Here is a 26,277-nt window from a genome sequence, read left to right on the forward strand (position 1 = left end):
GGCAGAGGTAGGTGGTTAGGGGTGATCAGGCCAGCAAAGAAGCAGTTAGGGAGCAATCAGGCCAAGCGGAAGAGGTGGTTAGAGGTATCAGGCTGTCAGGCAGAGGTGGTTAGGGGCTATTAGGCTGGCAGGGGAACAGTTAGAGGCATCAGACTGGAAGGCAGAGGTGGTTAGGGGTAATCAGGCCAGCAGGGGAGCATTTAGGGGGTGATCAAGCTGGCAGGCAGAGGCGGTTGGGGGTGTTCAGGTTGGCAGGGGAGCAGTTAGGGGCATGAGGCCAGCAGGCAGAGGTGGTTAGGGGTAATTAGGCAGGCAGGCAGGTGAGTGGTTAGGAGCCAGCAGTCCCGGATTGTGAGATGGTGCAGGCTGGGCTGTGGGACTCCCCGCCTATGCATGAATTTCGTGCACCAGGATATAATAAAAGGGTAATATGCAAATAGACTGAATGGCAGAACTGAACAACCAATCAAAGCATAATATGCTAATGATATGCTAAGGCTGCTAGACTGCTTGCTATGACATGCACTGACCACCAGGGAGCAGATAGTCAACTGGTTGACCAGTCGCTATAATGTGCACTGACTACCATGGCACAAATGCTCCAACCAGTAGGTTAGCTTGCTGCTGGGGTCTGGCCAATCCGGACTGAGTGAGATGGGCCAGACGTGCCCTAGAGCCCTCCTATGGTCCCTCCTCAGCCCAATCATGCACTGGTGGGGTCCCTCAGCTTGGCCTGTGCCCTCTTGCAATCTGGGACCCCTTGGGATATGTTGGAGAGGCAATTTCAGCCTGATCCCACAGGCCACAGGGTTCGTGGCTGGTGAGTGCTGCTGTGGCAGTGCAAGCCTCTGCCAATCATGACTGATTGGGTGCAATCCCGTGACAGGCACAGTGGGGCCAGGATAAGCAGGATTGGCAGGTAGGAGCTGCATGAGCATTGGACTGTGGGTTTCGGCACGATCCCTGCAGGCCACCCAGAGGGACCCCAACCGTGCACAAATTCATGCACTGGGCAGCTAGTCAATGTTAAGAGAGAATCATTGATTGGCTGCTTTCTGCACACCCCCTACTAGGGATTGGGCCCACAACCTGGGCATGTTCCCTTGATCACAATTGAACCCAGAACCCTTTAGTCCTCAGGCTGATGCTCTATCCATTGAGCCAAACCAGCTAGGTCTTGTTTCTCATTTTTAACAATATCTCATTTAATGTGTAAATAGGAGTAAGCACTTAATCTTGTATAACAAAAAATATGCCAGTATTCCAAAAAATAAAAACCTAGGGAAAAGCCAGGGTTGTGGTTATGTGTGTGTGCACTTTTGTGTGTGTGTGTGTGTGTGTGTGTGTGTGTGTGTGTGTATTCTGTCCACCAGGATATGTTGTTTTATATATCACAGCTGTGTAGGTAATATAATTTTGCCTTTTGACATCATACCAGTAAGAGCAATTTCAGCATTATTCCATATCTAGCAGGACTCACGAAGCATATGATTTGTGAATATAGTTATTTGTTAGAGGGCTTATTGATAAATGTGTCTCTTTTTCTCCTTGATTGTGTAAAACTGTTATTCTGATTGTTACCTTATATATTCAATATAGTTGCCCTGTCTGTTGACAAAATTCACAGGAATTGATGATATTATTACAATTATTCAAGTTATACGCCTTTATGTGTACTTCCTTTTTATATTTGAAAATGCTTTCTTTCAGCCTGGATATGTGATAGTTTCTTTCCATAGGTGATAGAAGGAAAACAAGACTGACAATTAGGATCCAGGAGTTCTGATCCCAGGTCAATCTAATTATATTTCCCTAGTTAAGTTGGGTCACTTTGGTAGGTCACTTTACCTTTCTGGCTCTCAATCTCCTCATCTTTAAAATGTTGCAAATTGAACTCAGTGATCTATAGGGTCTCTTCTTACACTAACAATTTATCCCTGAAGCTTAATAAAACCTCCATCTTTCCCTCCCACCCCAAGGTTTTCTTATCTTGTTCCCTTTCTTTGAGAATCACTGACCAAATAAATATAGTAGTCCAAATGCTTTAGCTAGTCAATCAAGACCCACATCAATGTTGCTTTGCCAGCATTGTCTACTGTTCATTATAGAAACTCCCAGTTATATGTAGATTGAATTTCTTACTGCATATGCCCTCATTGTCACTCCTCCTGTTAAAATTCTCTTTTGGTTAAAGGGGAATGATTTATACATTCTGAAGAGAAGAGAAATCAGAGTATAACTAAGTGGAACAATATAATTTATTGTTCCACTTAGTTATGCATTCATTGGTTGCTTTTTGTATGTGCGCCGACTAGGGATCAAATTGGCTACCTTGGTGTATTGGGACAATGCTTTACTGAGCTACCCACCCAGGTCACTTATTGTTAATTGACTTTATTTTTATTGATTGATTGAGTTTACACAGAGAGAGGGAGGGAGGGGAATAGGGAGAGAGAGAAAGAGAGAGAAATATCATTTTAAATATATTTTTATTGATTTTAGAAAGAGGAAGAGAGAGAGAGAGAAACGTCAGTGATGAGAGAGAATCATCCATGGCTGCCTCTTGCATGTACCCCTAATGGGGATTGAACACACAACTAGCACATGTGTTCTGACGAGGGATCTAATTGTGACCTTTGGTTCATGGGTTGACCTCAACCACTGAGCCACACCGGCTGGGTGAGAAATATTGATTTTTGTTTTTCTACTTAATTATGTATTCATTGGTTTATTCCTGTATGTGCTCAGACCAGGGATTAAACCTACAACTTTGGTGTCTCTGAATGATGCTCTAACCAATTTAGCTACTTGGCCAGGGCTTGGCTTGAACTAAATAAAGAAAAAAAGAAATACTCATGGACACAGATAGCACTTTGGTAATTGCCAGAGGGAAGGGGGGGGGTGTAGAAGAAGGTAAAGGGGAGATAAATGGTGATGATAAGAGACTTGAAATGGGGTGGTAAACACACAATACATTGTAGAGATGATGTATTTTATAATTGAAATCTATATAATTTTATTAACCATTGTCACCCCAATAAACTAAATAAAACATTCTTTTGGGCAATAGAATAATCATCTTTAAGGACAAGCTAAAACATCACACTTTCCTATGAAAAAGCCTTTCCTGATTACTTAGCCCTTAGTGATTTTTTTCTATTTCATCAGAACTCAAATCAGCATTTATGACATGTCTCATTGTAGGAGGTAGAAAGATGTAATAAGTCTCTGAACTTAGAGAGGCTGAAATTGCAAATGAGCATTTTGTGCAGAGGGAGATAGCAGAATGGAAGATGTGTTTGGGTAAAGCCTTAGAGCCCATGGACCTTACTTATTTGGTCTGTATATTGTGTTACAACAGTTCTTGTGATAGTATGCTATCATATGGTATAATGTGAAATGATGGTTCATTTGTTATTTATTGGCCACCCAGTTTCCATTTATTTTTCTTAATAATACTGCGGTTTCTTTTGGAGTAGTTCTTCCATTATTAGTTTGGGTGGCATGGGAAATCTTAGTGCCTGTATCCAATAAGAGAAGCCAAAGGGATCAGGTCTTTCTCCTTACTACCCCAACAAAACTATAGAGCAGTAGCCACATGATGTAAGGTAAACCAGCTTACATTATTTCTTTGAACTTGCTTGATTTCTTTCTTATCAGTTTAGATTCTTTTACCCATCAATTCAATCACCCTCTGGCAATTACCCTCAAGTCTCTTGACTCCTTGCCTCCAGTTCTCCCTGCCTTAACAAAACCTCCAAAACTGTAGGTGTCCCATTCTCCTCACTCACTGGAATACCTACAGATTGAACTTGATTTACATCCACTCTTGTGCTCCTGTCTGTATAGAGCAGTGGTCGGCAAACTCATTAGTCAACAGAGCCAAATATCAACAAGTACAGTGATTGAAATTTCTTTTGAGAGCCAAATTGTTTAAACTTAAACTTCTAACACCACTTCTTCAAAATAGACTCACCCAGGCTGTGGTATTTTGTGGAAGAGCCACACTCAAGGAGCCAAAGAACCGCATGTATCAATAGCTCGTGAGCCACAGTTTGCTGACCATGGGTATAGAGGAAGTATGTACCTTTGGTGCAAGATCAGTCCTTTCATCTGGAAGTTGGATCCTCTCCTCTCCCATTTCTTCATGGTCCTTTTTGAATCAGTTTTTTTTTTTTTTCTCATATCTTTGACCGCTTTCAAATGTTTTTATCTTTTTATCATATAAGTAGAGGCCCTGTGCACAAAATTTGTGTACAGAGGGGTGTCTCTCAGCCCAGTCTGCACACTTTCCAATATGGGACCCCTTGAGAGATGTCCAACTGCCCACTTAGGCCCAATCCCACCTAAATGGACAGTCGGACATCCCTCTCACAATCCAGGACTGCTGGCTCCCAACCACTCTTCCGCCTGCCTGCCTGATTGCCCTTAACCACTTCTGCCTGCCAGCCTGATCACCCCCTAACCACTCCCCTGCCATCCTGATAGACACCTACCTGCTCCCCTGTCAGCCCGATTGCCCTAACTGCCCTCCCCTGCCAGCCTGGTCACCCCTAACTGCCCTCTCCTGCTGGCCTGGTCACCCCTAACTGCCCTCCCCTACTGGCCTGATCACCCACAACTGCCTTCCTCTACAGACCATCTTGTGGTGGCCATCTTGTGTCCACATGGGGGCAGCCATCTTTGACCACATGGGGGTGGCCATATTGTGTGTTGGGAGTTGAGATGATAAATTTGCATATTACTCTTTTATTAGAGAGACTCATGTTCACATGTCACGTTGGGGAGGGGGGTAGACTATCTTTGACCCAAAAGCTTCCTAAAATTATCCCATTTCCCATTTCACCTAATACTAAACTTTTTGAAAGGCATGGCATAAACTTGCTGTCTGCATATTAACAACTGATTGATTATTTATCTTCCTATGGTTAGATTTTTATGCCCTACTCACCACTAAATCTGTTCTTCCTAAGATTCTCCATATTGCACAATTCAATGGGAATCTTTTGTTGTAATCATTTTTCATTTCTATGTCATATTTGATATTGTCCAGTTTTTCATTCCTTATTTCACTTGTTATTTTAAAAATTTGTAATAAGCAGAGAAAGTCACTTGACATTATGAATTCTTTAGTGATAAGCTATTTCTATTAATGATCCTCAGTGAATATTGAATGTAATGTTTGTTTTGCTTTAAAATCTTGTAATTAAGATATAATTCACAAATCATAAAATTCACCCTTTTAAAAATACATAATTAAAAATGCATAGTATATTCACAGAGTTGTGAAACCATTAACACTGTCTAAATCCAGAATATTTTCATTACCCCAAAAAGATACCCTGTACTATTAGCTGTCATTTCATGATTTCCTGTTCCCCCAGGCCTCAATCAACTACTAACCTTTCTATGGACCTGCCACTTCTGAATATCTATATGCAGAGTGTCTTTTCAAGAGTTCGACTGGGAGAACGGGAGTTTGATAACTCGCTGTAATGTGTGCTGACCACCAAGGGGGCGGTACGGAACAAAGAAAGGCCCTGGCTGGCCACCGACAGCCAATGAAGAGAGGCCTCAGCTGGCAGCCAGAAGGCCCTGATTAGTCCTGATTTTCTGCCAGGCCTAGGCACCCTACCTGTGCAGAAATTTCGTGTGCCGGCTTCTAGTTTCATATAAATGGAATCTTATGTGTCTGGCCTCTTTTTCTTAATATTTTCAAGGTTCTATCCTTATTGTAGTATGTATCAGTACCCCACTTCTTTTTTGATGTATTTTTTATTGTTGATAGTATTATAGATATCTCCCACTTCCCCCCATTTCCACCCTTCCTCTCAGCCCCTACCCACTGTACTCCCAGGTCATTACTACTCTATTGCCTGTGTCTATAGACTATATATAAGTATATGTTATTTGGTTTATCACTTCTCATTGAGGTATGTCAGTCTGTTCTATGCCTCTATGGTTCAGGTCTTATTTTAAACAAAAATAGAATCAGAGACAGAATCATCGAACAGACTGTACAACCTATGAGGGAAGACAGGGGGTTAGTTAGATAAGAGATCAATTAAAAGATTTGTAAGCATGCATATGAGCAAAACCAATGGACATAGACAGTAGGAGGGAGGTAAGAGCTTGTGCTTGGGGGAGGGGGTGGCAGGGAAGAGGTCAATGGGGGAAAAGGAGACTCGTATAAAATTTTAAACAATAAAGAGTTGTGAAATCATTGTGTTGGTCAATTCATTTTGTTCATTAGATTCCACAAATAAGTGAGATCATGTGATATTTGTCTTTCTTATTTTTGCTTATTTCACTTAGCATAATATTTTCCAGGCCAAGACGTGCTGTACCAAAGAGTAAGAGATCCTTCTTTTTTACATATGCATATTATTCCATGGTGTAAATGTCTCATAGCTTTTTAAAATTTCCTTATTGTTTAAAATATTATACGAGACTCCTTTTCCCCCATTGCCCTCTTCCCTACCACCCCCTCCCCCAAGCACAATCCCTCACTCCCCATACTGTCTATGTCCATTGATTTTGCTCATATGCATGCTTACAAATCTTTTAATTGATCTCTTACCTAACTAACTCCCTGCCTTCCCTCATAGGTTGTACAGTCTGTTTGATGATTCTATGTCTCTGATTCTATTTTTGTTCATCAGTTTATATTGTTCATTATATTCCTCAAATGAGTGAGATCATGTAATATTTACCTTTCTCTGACTGACTTAACTTAGCATAATGCTGTCTAGTTCCATCCATGCCCTTGCAAATGGTAAGAATTCCTTCTTTATTACAGTAGTGTAGAATTCCATTGTGAAGATTTACCACAGTTTTCTAATCCACTCGTCTGATGATGGGCACTTAGGCTGTTTTAAAATCTTAGCTATTGTGAATTGGGCTGCTATGAACATAGGAGTGTATATATTTTTTCTGATTGGTGTTTCTGTTTTCTTGGGATACATTCCTAGAAGTGGGATTACTGGGTCAAATGGAAGTTCCACTTTTAATTTTTTGAAGAAACGCCATACTGTTTTCCACAATGGCTGCACCAGTCCGCATTCCCACCAGCAGTGCAAGAGGGTTCCTTTTTCTCTGCATCCTCTCTAGCACTTATCGTTTGTTGATTTGTTGATGATAGCCATCCTGACAGGTGTGAAATGGTACCTCATTATTGTTTTCATTTGCATCTCTCTAATGGTTAGTGACTTTGAGCATGTTTTAATATGTTTCTTGGCCTTCTGTATGTCCTCTTTCAAAAATTGTATATTTAGTCCCTTTACCCATTTTTTAAATTGGATTGTTTATCTTTCTTTTGTTAAGTTGTATGAGTTCCCTGCAAATTTTGGAGATTAAACCCTTATCAGAGATAACATTGGCAAATATGTTCTCCCTTGCAGTGGGCTTTCTTGTTGTTTTGTTGATGTTTTCTTTTGCTGTGCAGAAGCCTTTTATTTTTATGTAATCCCATTTGTTTATTTTCTCCTTAGTTTCCATTGTCCTAGGAGCCATATGGTAAAGATATTGCAATGGCATACTGGTATTTTGCTTCCTATGGATTTTTCTAAGATTTTTATGATTTCCCATCTTACCTTTAAGTCCTTTATTCATTTTGAGTTTATTTTTGTGCCTGGTGTAAGTTAGTGATCTATTTTCATTTTTTTGCAAGTATCTGCCAATTTTTCCAACACCATTTATTGAAAAGACTGACTTGACTCCACTGTATGTTCATGCCTCCTTTGTCAAATATTAATTGAGAATAATGGCTTTGATCAGTCTCTGGATTTTCTGTTATATTCAGTTTGTCTGTGTGTGTTTTTTTCTGCCAGTGCCAGGCAGTTTTGAGAGTAGTGGTTTTGTAATATACCTTCATATCTGGTATTGTGATCCCTCCAACATTGTTCTTTGTTCTCAATGTTGCTGCAGCTAACCAGGGTTTTATTTTTACTCCAGATGAATTTTTGGAGAGTTTGTTCTAGGTCTTTGAAATATCCTGCTGATGTTTTAATGGGGATTGCATTCACTTTATAAATTGCTTTGGGTTCTATGGGCATTTTAATAATGTTGATTCTCCCAATCCATAAATACGGTATAATTTTCATTTGTTTATATCTTCCACTATCTCTTTTTTCAGCTTCCTATAATTTTCTGAGAACAGGTCCTTTATCTCCTTGGCTAAATTTATTTCTAGGTATCTTATTTTTTTTTTTCAATGGTAAATGGGATTTTTGTTTGTTTGTTTGTTTCTCTTTCTGTGAATTCATTACTGGTGTATAAAGAAGCCATAGATTTCTTGGTGTTGATTTTGCATCCTGCTAGATTGATGAATTCCTTTAGTAAGTCTAGTAATTTTTTTGATGAAGTCTTTAGGGTTTTTCATGTGCAATATCATGTCATCTCCAAATAATGACAATTTTAGTTCTTTGTTTCCAACTTGATACCTTTTATTTTTTTCTTCTTGTCTGATTGCTGTGGCTAGCACTTCCAGTGCTATGTCAAACAGGAGTAGCAAAAGGGGGCATCCCTGTCTTGTTCTCATTCTTAGGGGAAATGAGTTTAGTTTTTGCCCATTAAGTATGATGTTGGCTATAAATTTGTCATATAAGGCTCTTATTATGTTAAGGTATGATCCATCTATTCCCATTTTGATAAGTATTTTTATCAGGAAAAGGTGTAGGATTTTGTCAAATGCCTTTTCTTCATCAATTGATTTTTGTCTCTTAATTTTTCCCATAACTTTTTTATTCATTCATCTATTGATAGTTACTTGGGCTGTTTCCAAGTATTAGCTATTATAAATAATTATGTTATGAACATAGGGGTGCATATATTCTTTCTGATAGGTGTATTTGGGTTTTTATGCTATATTCCCAGACTGGATCAATCAGAAGTTCTATTTTTATATTTTTAAGGAAACTTCATACTGTTTTCCATAGAGGCTGCACCAATATGCATTCCCACCAGGAATGAACTATGGTTCCCTTTTCTGCACATCCAGCACTTGTTGTTTGTTGATTTTTTTTTTTTAATGAAAGCCATTCTGAATCATGTGTGATATCGAATTGCGATTTTAATTTGCATTTCTTGGATAGTGACTTTGAGCATTTTTTTCATATGGCTCTTGGCCGTTTGTATGACCTCTTTGGAAAAATGTCTATTCACGCATTCTTCCCATTTTTAAATTTAATTGTCTTCATTTTGTTCACTTGTATGAGTACTTTATATATTTTGGATATTAACCCCTTGTCAGATGTATCATTGGCAAATATGTTCTTCCATACAGTGGCTTCCCTTTTCATTTTAATGATGATTTATTTTATGGTGCAGAAGCTTTTTAGTTTGATGTGGTCCCATTTATTTATTTTCTTAGTTTTCTTTGCTCTAGGACAGTTGTCGGCAAACTCTTTAGTAAACAGAGCCAAACATCAACAGTACAACGACTGAAATTTCTTTTGAGAGCCAAATATTTTAAACTTCTTCTAATGCCACTTCTTCAAAATAAACTCGCCCAGGTTGTGGTATTTTGTGGAAGAGTCACACTCAATGGGCCAAAGAGCCACATGTGGCTCATGAGCCGCAGTTTGCCGACCACGGCCCTAGGAGATGTATCTGTAAACATATTGCTACATGAGATGTTTGAGATTTTACTGCCTATATTCTCCTATAAGATTTTTATGGTTTCAGGCTTTATATTTAAGCTTCTTATCTATTTTGAATGTATTCTTGTGTAAGTTGGCAGTTTGGTTTCCTCCTTTTGCATGTACCTGTCCAGTTTTCCCAGCACCATTTGTTGAAGAGACCGTCTTCACTCCATTGTATATTCTTGCCTCCTTTGTCCAATATTAATTGACTATAATGGTGTGGGTTAATATCTGCGGTCTCTGTTCTTATATATTAGTCTATATACCTGGTCTTGTGCCAGTTCCAGACTGTCTTGGTTATAATGGCTTTGTAGTATAGTTTGACATGTGGTATTGTGATCTTGTTCTTTCTCAAGATTTTTGCAGCTATTCAGGGTCTTTTATAAATTGTATAAATTTTGTATAAATTTTTTTGAGTATTCCAGTTCTATGAAGTATGCCATTGGTATTTTAATAGGGATTGTATTGAATATGTAGATTGCTTTGTGCAATATAAACACTTTAATGATGTTAATTCTTCCAATCCATGAACATTATATATGCTCCCTTTTGTTTCTATCTTTTTCTGTTTCTGTTTTCAATGTCCCACAGTTTTCCAAGTGCAGGTCTTTTACCTCCTTAGTTAAGTTTATTCCTGGATATCTTATTTTTTTGTTGTTGTTTCAAAGGTAAATTAGATTGCTTTATTTAGTTTCTATTTCTGGGATTTCATTATTGGTGTATAAAAATGCCTTCTATTTGTGGATGTTAATTTTGTATCCTGCTGCCTTGCTGAATTAATTTATTATGCCTAGTAGTGTCCTGGTGGAGTCCTTAGGGTTTTCTATTATATATACAATATCCTGTAATATGTGAATAATGACAGTTTTATTTCCTCCTTTCCAATTTGGATTACTTTTATCTCCTTTTCTTGTCTGATTGCTGTGGCTAAGACTTCCAATACTATGTTGAGCAAGAGTGGTGAAAATAGACATCCCTGTCTTGTTTCTATTCTTAAGGGAAATGATTTTAGTTTTTACCCATTGAGTATTACGTTGGTTGTAGGTTTGTCATATATGGCCTTTATTATGTTGATTTATTATCTTTCTATTACCACTTTACTGAGAGTTTTTATCAAATAAGGGTACTGGATTTTGTCAAATGCTTTTTCTGTACCTATTCATATTATCATGATTTTATTCTTTATTTTGTTAACATATGTAGTATGTTAGTTGATTAGTGGGTATTGAACCAACCTTCTATCTCAAGAATAAAACCCATTTGATCAGAGTTTATAATTATTTTAATGTATTGTACCTATGCTCATCAAAGATATTGCCCTATAATTTTCTCTCTCTTTGTTGTTGATATCTTTGTCTAGTTTTGGCATCAGGGTAATGCTTGCCTCATAATATGAGCTTGGGGGTCTTCCCTCCTCTTCAATTTTTTAGAATGGTTTGAGAAGGATATATGTTAATTTTTTCAATGTTTGATAAAATTTACCTTTGAAGGCATATAATCTGGGGCTTTTATTTTTGGAGAATTTTTTGATTACTGATTAGACTTTGTTAGCACTTTTGAGTCTGTTCAGATTTTCTGTCTCTTTTTGATTTAGTCTTGGAAGTCAGGATGTTTCTAGGAATTTTTTTCTTCTAGATTGTCCAATTTGTTGGCATATAATTTTTTGTAGTATTTCATTAAACCCTTTGAATTTCTATGATGTCAATTGTTATCTACTCTTTCATTTCCAATTTTGTTAATTTGGATCCTCTGTCTTTTTTTTTCTTGATAAGTTTGGTGGAAGGTTTATCAATTTTGTTTATCTTTACGGAGAAACAGTTATTGGTTTCATTGGTCTTTAATATTGCTTTTTAGATTCTTTTTCACTTATTCCTGCTTTGATATTTACTATTGAAATATTTCCTTCCTTCTACTCTCTTTGGGCTTTGTTTGTTTTTATTTTCCAGTTTCTTTAGGTGTAATTTTAAATTGTTTATTTGAGGTGTCTATATTTTTTTAATTTCCCTCTTAGAATTGCTTTTATTTGTATGTCCCATAGATTTGGGGTCTTTGTGTTTTCCTTTTTATTTTTCTCAAGGTAAGGTATCTTTTTATTTCTTCTGTGATTTCATTAACCCACTTATTTTTCAGTACCATGTTATTTAGTCTTTATATATTTGTGTGTTTTTCAATTTTCTTCTTGTAAGTGGTTTCTAGTTTCATACCATTTTGATTGGAGAGGATGTTTGACATTACTTCAGTCTTCTTAAAATTATTGAGACTTGTTTTGTGGCCTCACAAATGGTCTATCCTTGAAAATGTTGCATGTGTACTTGGAAAAAATTATATATTCTGCATGCTTGGGGGTGAAATGTTCTAAAAATATCAATTAAATACATCTGATCTAATATGTCATTTTAGGCCACTGTTTCCATGTTCATTTTTTGTCTGTTGATTTATCCACTGATATCAATAAGGTATTAAAGTTTCCAACTATTAGTGTATTACTGTGGATATCTCTCTTTATGTCTGTAAATATTTACTTTAGTATTTAGGTTATCATACATTGGGTGTATAAATGTTACCAGTTATAAACTCTTTTTGGATTGATCCTTTTATAATTATGAAATGCCTTTCTTTGTCTCATATTAAAGCCTTTGTCTTTGTTGTTGTTTTTAATCCTCACTAGGATATGTTTTTTCAATGATTTTAGAGACAGTGGAGGGGAGAGATCGAGAAAGAGGAAAGGAAGAAGGGGAGAGAGAAAGCGAGAGCTAGCGAGCAAGAGAGAGAGAGAGAGAGAGAGAGAGAGAGAGAGAGAGAGAGAGAGAGAGAGAGAGAGAGAGAGAGAGAGAGAGAGAAGCATCTAGCATGAGAGACATCTATTGGTTGCTTCCCACACGCACTCCAACCAGGACCAGGGAATTAAACCACAACCAAGATATGTGCCCTTGACCAGGAATCAAACATGTGACCCCTTAGTCCACAGGCTGACATCTAACCATTGAGCAAAATAAGCCAGGTTTGTTTTAAAAAGTCTATTTTGTCTTATATAATTATTACTATCCCAGATTTTGGGGGATTTTATTTACATGAAATATATTTTACCATCCCTTTATTTTCAGTCTGTTTATGTCCTTTAATCGGAGGTGGGCCTCTTGTATGTAGCATATGTATAGATCTTGTTTTCTTATCCATTCAGTCACCCTATGTCTTTTGACTGGAGCATTTATTCCATTAACATTTTAAGTAATTATTGATGCATATGTACTTATTTGCCTTTATTAGTTTCTAGTTGTTGTTTTTGGGGTTTTTCTTTGTTCCTGTGTTATTCTCTTGCTCTCTTCTATTATATGTTGATGATATTCTGTTATATTGTATGTGGATATCTTTCTCTTTATTTCTTGTGTATCTTTTGTTAATTTTTGGTTTTTGGTTACCATGTGCTTCATATATATCCTGCTATTTTTATAATAATCTATTTTTGTTTATGGTCACTTGAGGATAAACACATTTTACAATCACTAATATGTTTAATCACTCCTTCATTTATGCTTTTAATTAGTTTGTGTGTGTGTGTTTATGTGTATTACAAATTTATTGTTACAATTACACATGATCTTCCTACTTTTGCCTTTCCACTTTTGTGTTGATTTATCCACTGCTTTTATTATGTGCTTGTCTGTCCCAAGTAGGTCCCGGGAAAGGATCTGGGGTGTTCATCTAAGGTGTCCCTTGAGATAAACTTTAACCGTGCAGGAATTGGGACATTCAAGTAGTTGCTGATGAGAGACTGCTCTGCATCAACAGGACCAAAGTGGCAGGCTTAGAACCAACAAAGACCAGAGGCTTTAATTTAAATTTTAGGCATACCCAAAATAAGTCAATTAACTGCCGGAGGAATTACACTACATGAAACATATGCAGTTGCAAATCACAAAGCTTTTTATTAAACACACAAATTCCTGAGTGGCTGTGGGTACAAACTTAGTTAGGGATTCCAGTGGTGGTGTCCTTTGTGGTCCGGCAGCTAGACTGGTCTGGTCCAGGTGCAGGGGGGCTGGCGTTCTTCTTCCAAGAGCTTGGTCGTGTCTCAATTAGGGATTACTGGCTGTTCTTCTGTCATCCGGCAGGATAAGGAGCGTGGAGCAGTTTAACTTATCAGACCAACAAAGGGACGGCCTTTCTAATGTCTTGACGAATATCATTGGCTGGCAGGGGTCCATATTTAAAGCTTGTTAGTACCCGTAGCAGCTCAGGTGGCTATCAATGATTTATGTCAATGCACATATGTTAATCTTAAACATGGTAAGGGGGCTAAGGAGAATGTGTCACTCACACAAGTGTTTATCTTGACACAAGTCACTATGCGTCAGTTCAAATCCTATCTCTGGTGTGCACACACTTCAGGGCATTGGGGAATGTATCTTTAATATTAGACTAAGTTTTCATTGAAGTTAGCTCAAACATTTTTTAACTTTTCTCACATTCTTTAAGCATTCTTAAACATTTCTATATTTTTACTACAACATTGTCTTTATTGGCCAAATTATTTTACTTTGCTATATTTTCTTATTCATAATTTTAATTTATTCTCTTCTTAAAGAATCCCTGTACATTTCTTGTTAATACTGGTTTAAATGTAATTAACTTCTTTAGCTTTATCTTCTTTGGAAAACTCTTTTATCTGTCCTTCAATTTTAAATGATAGCTTTGCTGGGTAGAGTAACCTAGGTTGTGGGTCATTGCTTTCCATCACTTTGAATATTTCATGCCAGTCCCAACTGTCCTAAAATGTTTCTGTTGAGAAATAAGCTGATAGACTCATGGGAGCTCTCTTGTAGGTAATTAACTGCTTTTCTCTTGCTACCTTTAACATTCTTTCCTTATATTTAATCTTTGGCATTTTAATTATGATTTGTCTTGGTTTAGGCTTTTTGGGGTTCATCTTGTTTGGAACTCTTATTGTTTCTGGACTTATATGTCTATTTCTTTCATCAAGTTAGGTAAATTTTCTGTCATTGATTTTTTCAAATAGATTTTCAATCCCTTCTTCTCTCCTTTCTCCTTATGGTACCTCTATAATGCCAATATTGGTACACTTGACATTCCAGATGTCTTTTATTTTATTTATTTTTTAAAAGATGCCTTTAATTAAATTAATTGATTAATTAATTTACTTAAGGAGAAAGGAGAGGGATGGAGAGGGAAACATTGATATGAGAGAAAAACAATTATCAGCTGCCTCCTGCATGTACCCTTACCGGAGATTGAGCCTGCAACCTGAGCATGTGCCCTGACTGGGAATGGAACCAGCAGCCTTTCAGTGCATGGGATGATGGTCAACCAACTGAGCCACACTGGCTAGGGCCAGATGTCTTTTAAACTATCCTGGTTAATTTCTTTTTCTCTTTGCTCTTTAGATTATGTGTTTAATGCTACCTTGTCTTTTCAGATCACTGATTCAGTCTTCTGCATCACCTAATCTGCTATTGATTGTATCTAATATATTCCTCATTTCCATTATTATAGTTTTCATTTCTGACTGGTTCTTTTTTATAGTTTCTATCACTTTCTGCAAATTCTCACTGAGTTCCTTTATTCTTCCCCTAAGTTCATTGAGCATTATTATAACCAGTGTTTTGAACTCTGTATCTTGGAGAGTGATTGCCTCCAATTTGTTTACTTTTTTTTGGAGTTTTGTCTTGTTCTTTAATTTGGAACATATTTCTCTGTCTCCTCAGTTTGGCTGCGTCCCTGTGTTTGTTTTTATGTATTATATAGATCTGCTTTATCTCCCAGTATTGGCAGAGTGGCCTTATGTAGGAGGTGTCCTGCACTATGTAGCGGTGCTATCTCCCTGTCACCTGAGTGAGGTACTCCAAGGGTGTCCTTTATATAATTATGTGTGCCCTCCAGTTGTAGTTGAACTTTGATTGTTGGTGGTATATCAGTGGTTGGGATTGACCTTCAGGCTGACTGGTTGTGAGGACAGGCCATGACTACAGTGGACAAGCTGTTGTGAGTAGATTGACCCTCTGGTGAAGGATTCACTTTAACGGGACTCTGGTGCGTGTCTACTCTGATATTTGGGTGTGTCCTTTGTGGAGTTGCTTGTGTGGTGCTTTAGTGTGGTCTGAAGCTAACCACTAGGTTTGTTGCTCTTGGGTGCTTCTTAGAAGGGTCTCAGGTAAAGGCCAGTGTCATCTGCTGCCTATGCCCTGATGGGAGCTATACTGTGCTCTGCAATCGGTAGCTATCTCTGCTGGGCTTTTATTTTTTTATTTATATTTTTAAAAATATATTTTATTGATTTTGTACAGAGAGGAAGGGAGAGAGATAGAGAGTTATTATAGAAACATCGCTGAGAGAGAGTCATCGATCAGCTGCCTCTTGCACACCCCCTACTAGGGATATGCCCGCAACCAAGGTACATGCCCTTGACTGGAATCGAACTCGGGACCCTTCAGTCTCCCGACACTCTATCCATTGAGCCAAACCAGTTTCGGCTCTGCTGGGCTTTTTGACATCTGGGAGAGGCTAGGCTGCAAACTGAGGCTGGCTGTTACTAGTTCTGGGCTGTGACTACTTAGAAAAGTATATGGGGTGCAGCCAGTCTAGTTGATGGTTGTTTGGTAATTTTGGACTCCTGGTTAATTTTAGGAAAGCTTACACCTTGAACCAAGGCTGGCTTTTTATTTAGACAAGCCACTAAAAGAGATTCAGGTGGACATGTGATTTGTGAGGGTAGGACCTCAGGGAATCGCTAGGGAGGGGCAGTCAGTGTTTGCCATTTTTATAAAGCATGCAGATTTGTTGCTCACCTTTGATGGTAGATTGCATAGGGGGCAGGGCTCAATAAAAGAATAATGGTGCTTGCTTGCCTGCACTTCTGACCTGGAAAAAGTTGCCTTGACCTCTACCTCTGCAGCCCTTGTATTGAAATTAGTCAATTCAGTTACTCCCCATATGTCCCTGGCACTTTTTGAGCTGCTGACCCAGCACTTTAGCTCTGAGTGGGTGAGTTTGTGCATGGTTCCTTTAAGACCATTGTCCTTCTTGCACACAATCCCCCCCCACCTGGATTTTACAACCAGATGTTATGGAGGCCCAGTACACTACCTCAAATGCCACCTCACCCAAGTTAATTTTAACTTCTTCCCCCACCCCCAAGCTCAGTTCAAATATCATCTACTCTAAAATATTTTCCCTGAGTGCTATCTGCCAAATCTAAAATAGATGCTCTTTTATGTTCGTACAATTCTAGGCATATGCCTGTTATTTCACTTAACTATAATGTATTGTACTATACTCTGTGAATTTTATTTAATTTTTCTTTCTTCTCTACTAAACTGAAGTCATTCTCTACAAAACTCTATATCTTTTATATCTTTGTATTACTTTATAGCTCTAGTGCCTAGAATGATGTTGTATACACAGTACATGTACAAAACTTGTTGCTTGTTTTTTAGTTGTTGTTGTTCATACTTTTTAGGAAAAGAATAAGTGTGTGATATTCTATTATGAATTCTTGGGCCAAATAACATACATCCCTACTCAGAAAAATGTTCAGATAAACTGTTCTTTCTTGAGAATGTAGTGTTTTGTTACCATAGTTGTTTATTGATTGAGAGGATTCTTCTCTTGGTGGGACTTGGGCTTGTGTGAGGTGAACAGACAAAGAATAATAATGCTGTTGCCCAGCCAGTATGGCGCAGTAGTTGAGCATTGACCTATGAACCAGAAGAGCATGGTTCGATTCCCTGTCAGGTCACATACCCAGATTGCAGGTTTGATTCCTAGTGTGGGATGTGCAGGACACAGTGGATCAGTGATTCTCTGTCATCATTGATGTTTCTCTTTCTCCCTCTCTGAAATCAATAAAAAATATTTTGTAAAAAGAATAATTGTGCTATATATTATACATGGCTATCTCAGTTTTTCAATCTTGCTTCAATGGGTTATTGCAAGGTTATTACAATGTTACAAGTGGGACAAGGATTGGAAGGAAAGTACAATGAAACTTTTCTTACAGCATTTTTTTTTTTAATGTTGCCCTGGGATATCACAGAATAGAGCTGAAGAGAATTTGAAGAGACTGTCTTGTCCAGGCCTTCTGTTTTCAAGCTGATGAATTTTGATGCATTCATGACAAATGTTCACTCAATATCAAACGTGGATGGGGAGAAAAAGTATAAAGAATGTGTATAAATTGTATGCCAAGTAGTCTACAAGTGTACTTTATGTATGCCAAGTAGTCTACAAGTGTACTTTTAATATGGAGAATAGATAAATTTGGAAATTACTGACTAAGGTGCACCTCTGCATTAAAAACCCTGCTTTCTTATGGCCTTCTATTAACAGATGGGGGTGTGTGTGTTTCATTCCTCAGAGAACAGAGTAGTTTTCCTATTGTGGAATCAAAGAAAATATGGAATTAGAGAGAAAAAAGGACTCTTGAATTGGCTCTTAGGATTTGGGTTAAAGGAGTGAACCAGATATCTTGGGAAAGACCCATAACAGATATATAATATCACTGCTTCAAGTAGCTTAATTATTAAGCTTGAATTCTATAGCTGGTGTATATAATATATAAAACCTGAGGTTGAAATATAGTGTTATAAAATGATTTTTCATTCTAAGGGGAGTCTAAACAGCTATTAATTGTCACTTGACTATAGTAGATAAGATTATAAGCTGAAGAGTCACACACCTGCTTGTTTTATTTGGTTTATATTTTTTTATTGTAGTAAAATATACATAATATAAATTTTGCTATTTTAACCAGTGTAGGTATACAATCACAGTGTTGTGTATTATAACTATCACCACTATCCATTTCCAAATAATTTCATTCTCCCAAATTGAAACTCTGTATCCATTAGATAGTAATTCTCCAGTGTCTCCTTGTCCCTAGCCCTTGCATCCACCATTCTATCTTCTGTTTCTATAAGTTGGAATACTTTACATACCTCATATCAGTGGGATCATGGAGTATTTGTCCTTTTGTGATTGGCTTAATTTAGCTTAGATATTGTCCTCAAGGTTCATCCATGTTGTAGCATGTGTTAAAATTTCATCCATTTTAAAGGCTGAATGTATTTATCACATTTTGTTTATTCATTCATCCATCAATGGTCACTTGAAATATTTCCAGTTTGGCTGCTACGAACATGGTGTACAAATATCTGTTTGAGTCCCTGCTTTCAATTCTTTTGGGTATCCAGAAGTGGAATTGCTGGGTCATATGGTAATTCTATTTTTAGTTACTTGATTCCTCACCAAAATGTTTTCCATAGCAGCCACACTATTCTACATTTCTACTAGCAATGCACAAAGGTTCTAATTTCCCCACATCCTTGCCAACACTTTTTATTTTCTTTTTTTAATAATAGTCATCCTAATGGATGTGAAGTAGTATCTCCTTATGGTTTTGATTTGAATTTCCTTAATTAGTGGCTTTATCTTGGATATTTGCACACATTTTTTAAAGAAATATCTATTCAAGTACTTTGGCTATTTTTTAATGGAACTGTATTTTTTTTGTTTTTGTTTTTGTTTTTGGTTGTTAGTTTTAGGAGTTCTTTATATATTCTGGATATTAACTTTTATCAGAAATATGATTTCAAATATTTTCTCCCATGACATGTGTTGCATTTTCATTCTGTTGTCCTTTGATGCACAAGAATTTTTAATTCTGATATAGTTCAACTTATTTTTTTTGTGTTATGTTTTTTTATTGTTTCAAGTATTACTTATGTCTTTTTCCCCCATTAACCCCTCCCTGGCCACTCCCATCCCCAAGATATGCTACCACCACTCTAGTGTCTGTATCCATTGGATATGCTTATATGCATACATACAAGTCTTTGGTTGATTTCTTAACTCCCCACCTTCCCAAATATCCCCTGCCTTCCCTACTGAGGTTCGACGGTTTGTTCGACACTTCTCTTTCACTGAATCTATTTTTGTTCATCAGTTTATGTTGTTCATTATATTCCACAAAGAGTGAGATCATGTGACATTTATGATTCTCCGATTGGCTTATTTGGATTTTCATAATGCTCTCCATGTCCATCTATGCTGTTGCAAATGGTAAGAGTTCTTTCATTTTTACAGCCAGAGGAGTAACAGTTTTTTAATTCACTCGTCTGATGATGGGCACTTAGGCTGTTTCTAAACCTTAGCTATTATAAATTGTGCTCTATGAACATAGGGGTGCATATAGTCTTTCTGATTGGTGTTTCTAGTTTCTTGGGATATATCCCTAGAAGAGGGATTACTTGGGGAAACGGGAGTTCTATTATTATTTTTTTTAGGAAACTCCATACTGTTTTTCACAGTGGCTGTACCAGTCTGCTTTCCCACCAACAGTGCATGAAGGTTCCTTTTCTCCACATGCTCTCCAACACTTGTCACTTGTTGATTTGTTGAGGATAGCCATTCTGACAGGTGTGAGATGGTACCTCATTGTTGTTTTGATTAGCATATCTCTAATGATTAGCGACTTTGAGCATGTTTTAATATGTTCCTTGACCTTTTGTATGTCCTCTTTCAAAAAGTGTCTATTTAGGTTCTTTGCCCACTTTTTTTTTAATTAGATTGTTTATCTTCCTTTTGTTAAGTTGTATGAGTCCCCTATAGATTTAGGAGATTAAACCCTTATTGGAGATAGTAACATTGGCAAATATATTCTCCCATGCAGTGGGCTTTCTTGTTGTTTTGCCCCCCCCCCTTTTTTTTTTCTCTTGCTTATTTTTTTACAGAATATTTTTTATTTATTGATTAAGGTATTACATATGTGTCCTTATCCTCCCATTATACCCCCACCCCAAACCCATTCATGCCCTCACTCCCCTGGTGTCTGCATCCATTGTCTTTTTGTTTTGTTGATGGTTACTTTTTATTTTAATGTAGTCCAATTTGTTTATTTTCCCCTTAGTTTCCATTGTCCTAGGAGCTGTATCAGTAAAGATATTGCTACCACATATGTCTGATATTTTGCTGCCTATAGAGTCTTCTAAGATTTTTATGGTTTTTCATCTTACATTTAAGTCCTTTATCCAGTTTAGGTTTATTTTTGTGTATGGTGGAAGTTGATGGTATAGTTTAAAATTTTTTTTGCATATATCTGACCAATTTTCCCAACAATATTTATTGAAGAGACTGTCTTGATTCCATTGTATGCTCTTGCCTCCTTTGTAAAATATTAATTGAGCATAATGGCTTGGGTTGATTTCTGGTTTCTCTGTTCTGTTCCATTGGTCTATATGTCTGTTCTTGTGCCGGGTACCAGGATGTTTTGAGAACAGGTTTTGTAACATTGCTTGATATTTGGTATTGTGATACCTCCAACTTTGTTCTGCTTTCTCAAGATTGCTGTAGCTATTCCGATTTAAAAAAAATTCCATATGAATTTTTAAAGAGCTTGTTCTAAGTCTATGAAATATTTGTTTATTTATTCATTTTTAATTTAATAAATCTTTATTGTTCAGATGATTACAATTGTTTCTCTCCCCCACCCCTTTCATAGCTCCCCTCCACCAGGTTCCTACCCCATCTTCTGCCCTTACCTCCCCTCCACTGTCCTCATCCATAGGTATACACTTTTTGTCCAGTCTCTTCCTGCACTCTCACTCCACTCTTCCCCCAAGAATTGACAGTCCACTTCCTTTCTATGCCCCTGATTCTATTATTTTCACCAGTTTATTCTGTTCCTCACATTTTATATTCCCTTGGTTTTTAGATTCATTTGTTGATAGATAATGTATTTGTTGTTGATAATTTTTATCTTTATTTCTTCTTCCTCTTCTTAAAGAATACCTTTCAGCATTTCATATAATTCAGGTTTGGTGTTGATGAATTCCTTTAGCTTTTTCTTATTAGTGAAGCCCTTTATCTGACCTTCAATTCTAAATGATAACTTTGCTGGGTAGAGTAATCTTGGTTGTAGTGCCTTGCTTTTCATCACTTTGAATATTTCTTGCCACTCCCATATGGCCTGCATAGTTTCAATTGAGAAATCACCTGACAATCTTACGGGTGCTCCCTTGTAGGTAACTAACTGTTTTTCTCTTGCTGTTTTTAATATTCTCTCTTTGTCTTTTGCTCTTGTCATTTTCTTTTAATATATTTTATTGATTTTTTACAGAGTGGAAGGGAGAGGTTTAGACAGCTAGAAACATCAATGAGAGAAATATTGACCAGCTTTCTCCTACACACCCCCTACTGGGGATGTGCCCACAACCAATGTACATGCCCTTGACCAAATTTGAACCTGGGACCTTTCAATCAACAGACCAATGCTCTATCCACTGAGCCAAACCAGTTTCAGCTGCTCTTGGCATTTTAATTATGATGTGTCTTGGTGTAGTCCTCTTTGGATTCCTTTTGTTTGGGGTTCTGTGGGCTTCCTGGACTTGTAAGTCTATTTCTTTCACCACATGGGGGAAGTTTTCTGCCACTATTTCTTCAAATAGGTTTTCAGTATCTTGCTTTCTCTCTTTTTCTGGAACCCCAATAATTCTGATATTGGTATGCTTGAAGTTGACCCAGAGGCTTCTTACACTATTTTAAACTTTTTGGATTAATTTTATTTTTCCTTTTCTAGTTGAGTGATTTTTGCTTCTTTGTATTCCAAATCTTTGACTTGATTCTTGCAATCCTCTAGTCTGCTTTTAGGTCTCTGTATAATATTTTTTATTTCAGTCAGTGTATGCTTAATTTCTAGTTGATCCTTTTTCATATCCTTTAGGGTCTCATTAAATTTATCGGCCTTTTCTAGGAAATTCTTGAAGAACCTTATAACCATAGTTTTGAACTCTATATTCATTTACTTTCCTCCATTTTCTTTATTTGTGACCTGCCTTTTTGTTTCCACATTTTGTCTGCTTCCTTGAGTTGATGGAGTGGCTTTGTGTGCTAGGTGTCCTAGCAGGGGCAAGTGGCTCAGCCTCCCCAGTTACCTGAGGTGGACACTCTTGGTGCACCCCTTTGTGGGTTGTGTGTGAAGTGATATTGTAGTTAAGCCTAGATTGTTGTTGGTATCACTGGAGGGAGTTGACCTCCAGACCAATTGGCTGTGAGGTTCAGCTGTATCTCTGCTGGGAGAGCTTCTGTGCTCAGCTTGGATGGAGCAGAGTCTCAGGGTGGAGCAGATAACCTTCATTTCTCATCATCCCAGCCCTACAAGGTTCCTGTGTCACAGTGTCCCATGGTAATGGCTGCATGCAGCCATGAGAGAGGGCTGCCCTCAAGTTTTGCCTGCTGCCAGACAGTCCAGTTTCTCCCAGAATGCGTATGGGTACTCAAAGTCTCACCCGGAACTGGATTTCAGTGCAGTTGGGAGGTTTTGTTTTCCTCCTGAACAAGAAAGCTTGCCTCACACTTGCTGCCGCCCTCTCCGCAAGTCGAAAGTAAGCCAGCTTCGTATTCAGCTGTCCACCCTTTTTATGCGTGTGTGGGTCTTTGCACCTCTGTCCTCCACAGCTCCTCTGGGTCCCAGTGTCCTTTTATCTTTCCTTCTAGTTGTAGAATTTCCACGCAGCCAGTTTTCTGGCTGTTCTGGATGATGTCCCTCTGTCTTCCAGTTGCAGTTTTGAAATTGTTGTGCGAGGAAGCAGTATATGTGTTTAGCTATGTTGTCATCTTGGTTTTTTGCTGCTGTTGGTATTTTAATGGGGAATGCATTGAATCTATAGATTGCTTTGGGTACTATGGAAATTTTAATGATATTTATTCTACCAATCTATGAACATGGTATATTCCATTTGTCTTTCTCTTTTTTTTTTTTTTTTCCAATGTTCTGTAGTTTTCCAAGTACATGTCTTTTGTCTACTTAGTTTATTCCTAGGTATCTTATCTTTTTTGGTGCAATGATAAATAGGATTTTTTTTTAATTTTCTCTTTTCATGAGTTCATTATTTGTGTATAGCAAAAAGCCATATATCTGGGTGTCAATTTTGTATCCTGCTACATTGCCAAGTCATTTATTAAGCCAAGTAGTTTTTTGATGGAGTCTTTAGAGTTTTCTATGTACAATGTCATTTCATCTGTGAATAATGACAGTTTTACTTCTTCTTTCCAAAATTAGATACCTTTATTTCTTCTTCTTGTCTTATCACTATTGCTAGCATCTTCCATTATAGGAGTGGTGAATTTGGGCATCCCTGTCTTGTTCCTGTTCTTAGGGAAACTGGTTTTAGTGTTTGCGCATTGAATATGATGTTAGCTGTAGGTTTTTCATATAAAGCTTTTATTATATTGAGGTATGATCCCTATATTACCACTTTGCTGAGCGATTTTATCAGGAAAGGGTGTTGGATTTTGTCAAATACCTTTTTCTGCATCAAATGTGATTTTTGTCTCTCAATTTGTTTATGTTATGTATCACATTTATTGATTTGTGGATATTGAACCAGTCTTGCATTCCTGGAATAAAACCCTCTTGGTCATGGCTTATGATCTTTCGAAGGTAATGCTGGATCCAGTTTGCTAATATTGAGGATTTTATCATCTGTGTTCATCAGGGATATTAGTCTGTAACTTACTTTCTTTGTAGTGTCTTTATCTAGTTTTGAGATTAGGGTAATGCTGGCTTCATAGAAAGATCTTGGAAGTGTGCCTTCCTCTTGAATTTTATGAATAGTATGAGGAGGATATGTTTTAGTTCTTTGAATGTTTGGTTAAATTCCCCTGGGAAGCATATGGACCAGGGATTTTGTTTACTGAAAGATTGTTGATTACTGCTTCAATTTCATTGGTAGTTATTTGCCTCTTCAGGCAAATTTTATTTTTTATTTTTCATGATTGAGTTTTGGAAGGTTGTATTTTCATAAGTATCTGTCCATGTCATCTAGGCTGTCCAGTTTTTTGGAGTAAAGTTGTTCATAGTATTTTTTATTTTAACAAACCTTTGTATTTCTGTGGGATCAGTTTTGGCTTGACCTCTTTCATATCTGACTTTATTTATTAGGGTCCTTTCTCTGTTTCTTGGGATCCTGGCTATAGGTTCATCAATCTTGTTTATCCTTTTAAGGAAACAGCTCTTGGTTTTATTGATCTTATTTTGTTTGTTTTTTGGTATCTATGTCATTTTTTTCTGCTTATCTTTATTATCACCTTCCTTCTGCTCACTCTGGATTTTTCTTTATTCTCTTTTTACAATTCTTTAAGTTGTAGGGTTGTATAATACAATTGTTTCTTGTTTTTTTGTTTTGTTTTTTTTTTAGGTAGGCCTGTAGAACTATGAACTTTCCTCTCAGGATTGTTTTCCCCATGTTCCATAGATTTTGGATTGTTGTGTTTTCATTGTCATATTTTACCTGGATGCTTTTTATTTCTTCTTTGATTTCTTTGGTAACCCAATAATTGTAAAATAACATGCTATTTAGCCTCCAAGTAATTGCTTTTTTTCATTGTGGTTGATTTCTAGTTTTATGCCATTGTGATCTGAGAAGATGTTTTATATGACTTCTGTCTTCTTGAATTTTTTTTTAATATGTTTTTTATTGATTTTAGAGAGTGGAAAGGAGAGGGACAGATAAATGTCAATGAGAGATATCAGCTCCCTTCTGTACAACTCCTACTGGGGATTGATCCCACAACCCAGGCATGTGCCCTGACCTGGAATCAAACTGTGACCTCCTGGTTCACGGATTGATACTCAACCACTGAACCACACCGGCCAGCTGGGTGGTCACACTCATTTTAAATGTTATTGCAGTGAAACTGTGCTGTCAAGAGCAATGTATGTTTGTTTTTTTAAATTTAATTCTTTATTGACTAAGGTATTACATATGTGTCCTTATTCCCCAGTTACCCCCACTACACACTCACTTATGCCCTCACGTCCCTGTTGTCTGTGTCCATTGGTTAGGCTTGTATGCATGCATACAAGTCCTTTGGTTGATCTCTCCCCCTGCCCCCACTCTCTCCTACCTTCCCTCTGAGGTTTAATGGTCTGATAGATCTTTCTCTGTCTCTGGATCTATTTTTGTTAATCATTTTATGTTGTTCATGGTATTCCATAAATGAGTGAGATCATGTGATATTTATCTTTCTCTGACTGGCTTATTTCACTTAGCATAATACTCTCCAGTTCCATCCATGCTCTTGCAAATAAGAACTCCTTTTTTTTTTTGTTTTGTTTTGTTTTTTTTTTTTGTTTTGTTTTTTTGTTTACCACGGTTTAGTATTCCATAGTGTAAAAGTACCACAGTTTTTAATCCATTCATCTGCTGATGGACACTTAGGCTGCTTCCAAATTTTATCTATTGTAAATTGTACTGCTATGAACATAGGGGTGCATATAACCTCTCTGATTGGTGTTTCTGGTTTCTTGGGATATATTCCTAGTAGTGAGATTACTGGGTCAAATGCGAGTTCCATTTTTAGTTTTTTGAGAAAACTCCATTCTGTTCTCCACAGTGGCTGCACAAGCCTGCATTCCCACTAGCAGTGAATGAGGGTTCCTTTTTCTCCGCATCCTCACCAGCACTTGTCCTTTGTTGATTTGTCAATGATAGCCATTCTTACAGGTGTGAGATGGTACCTTGTCATTTTGATTTGCATCACTCGGATGATTAATGATTTTGAGCATGTTTTCATATGCCTCTTGGCCTTCCACCTGTCTTCTTTAGAAAAGTATCTATTTAGA

At 37.3% G+C, this 26,277-nt stretch overlaps 1 protein-coding gene across 10 annotated transcripts in view; it reads left to right on the forward strand.

Moving 5' to 3' along the window:
- The window catches only part of EDA (ectodysplasin A), a 484,681-nt gene that overhangs the window by 46,037 nt on the left and 412,367 nt on the right, over positions 1–26,277 (forward strand). The window contains exon 2 of one of the 10 annotated variants that reach the window (XM_036411461.2): positions 5,385–5,438. The exons of the other annotated variants lie outside the window; for them this stretch is intronic. Coding sequence (XP_036267354.1) covers positions 5,385–5,402 — 18 coding nt within the window. The 3' untranslated portion in view covers positions 5,403–5,438. Of the gene's footprint in view, positions 1–5,384; positions 5,439–26,277 lie in introns of those variants that run through there. 10 annotated transcript variants of the gene reach the window in all.

This window comes from Pipistrellus kuhlii, unplaced genomic scaffold, assembly GCF_014108245.1.
Source record: "Pipistrellus kuhlii isolate mPipKuh1 unplaced genomic scaffold, mPipKuh1.p scaffold_m20_p_40, whole genome shotgun sequence".
In the NCBI taxonomy this organism is placed as follows: Eukaryota; Metazoa; Chordata; class Mammalia; order Chiroptera; family Vespertilionidae; genus Pipistrellus; species Pipistrellus kuhlii.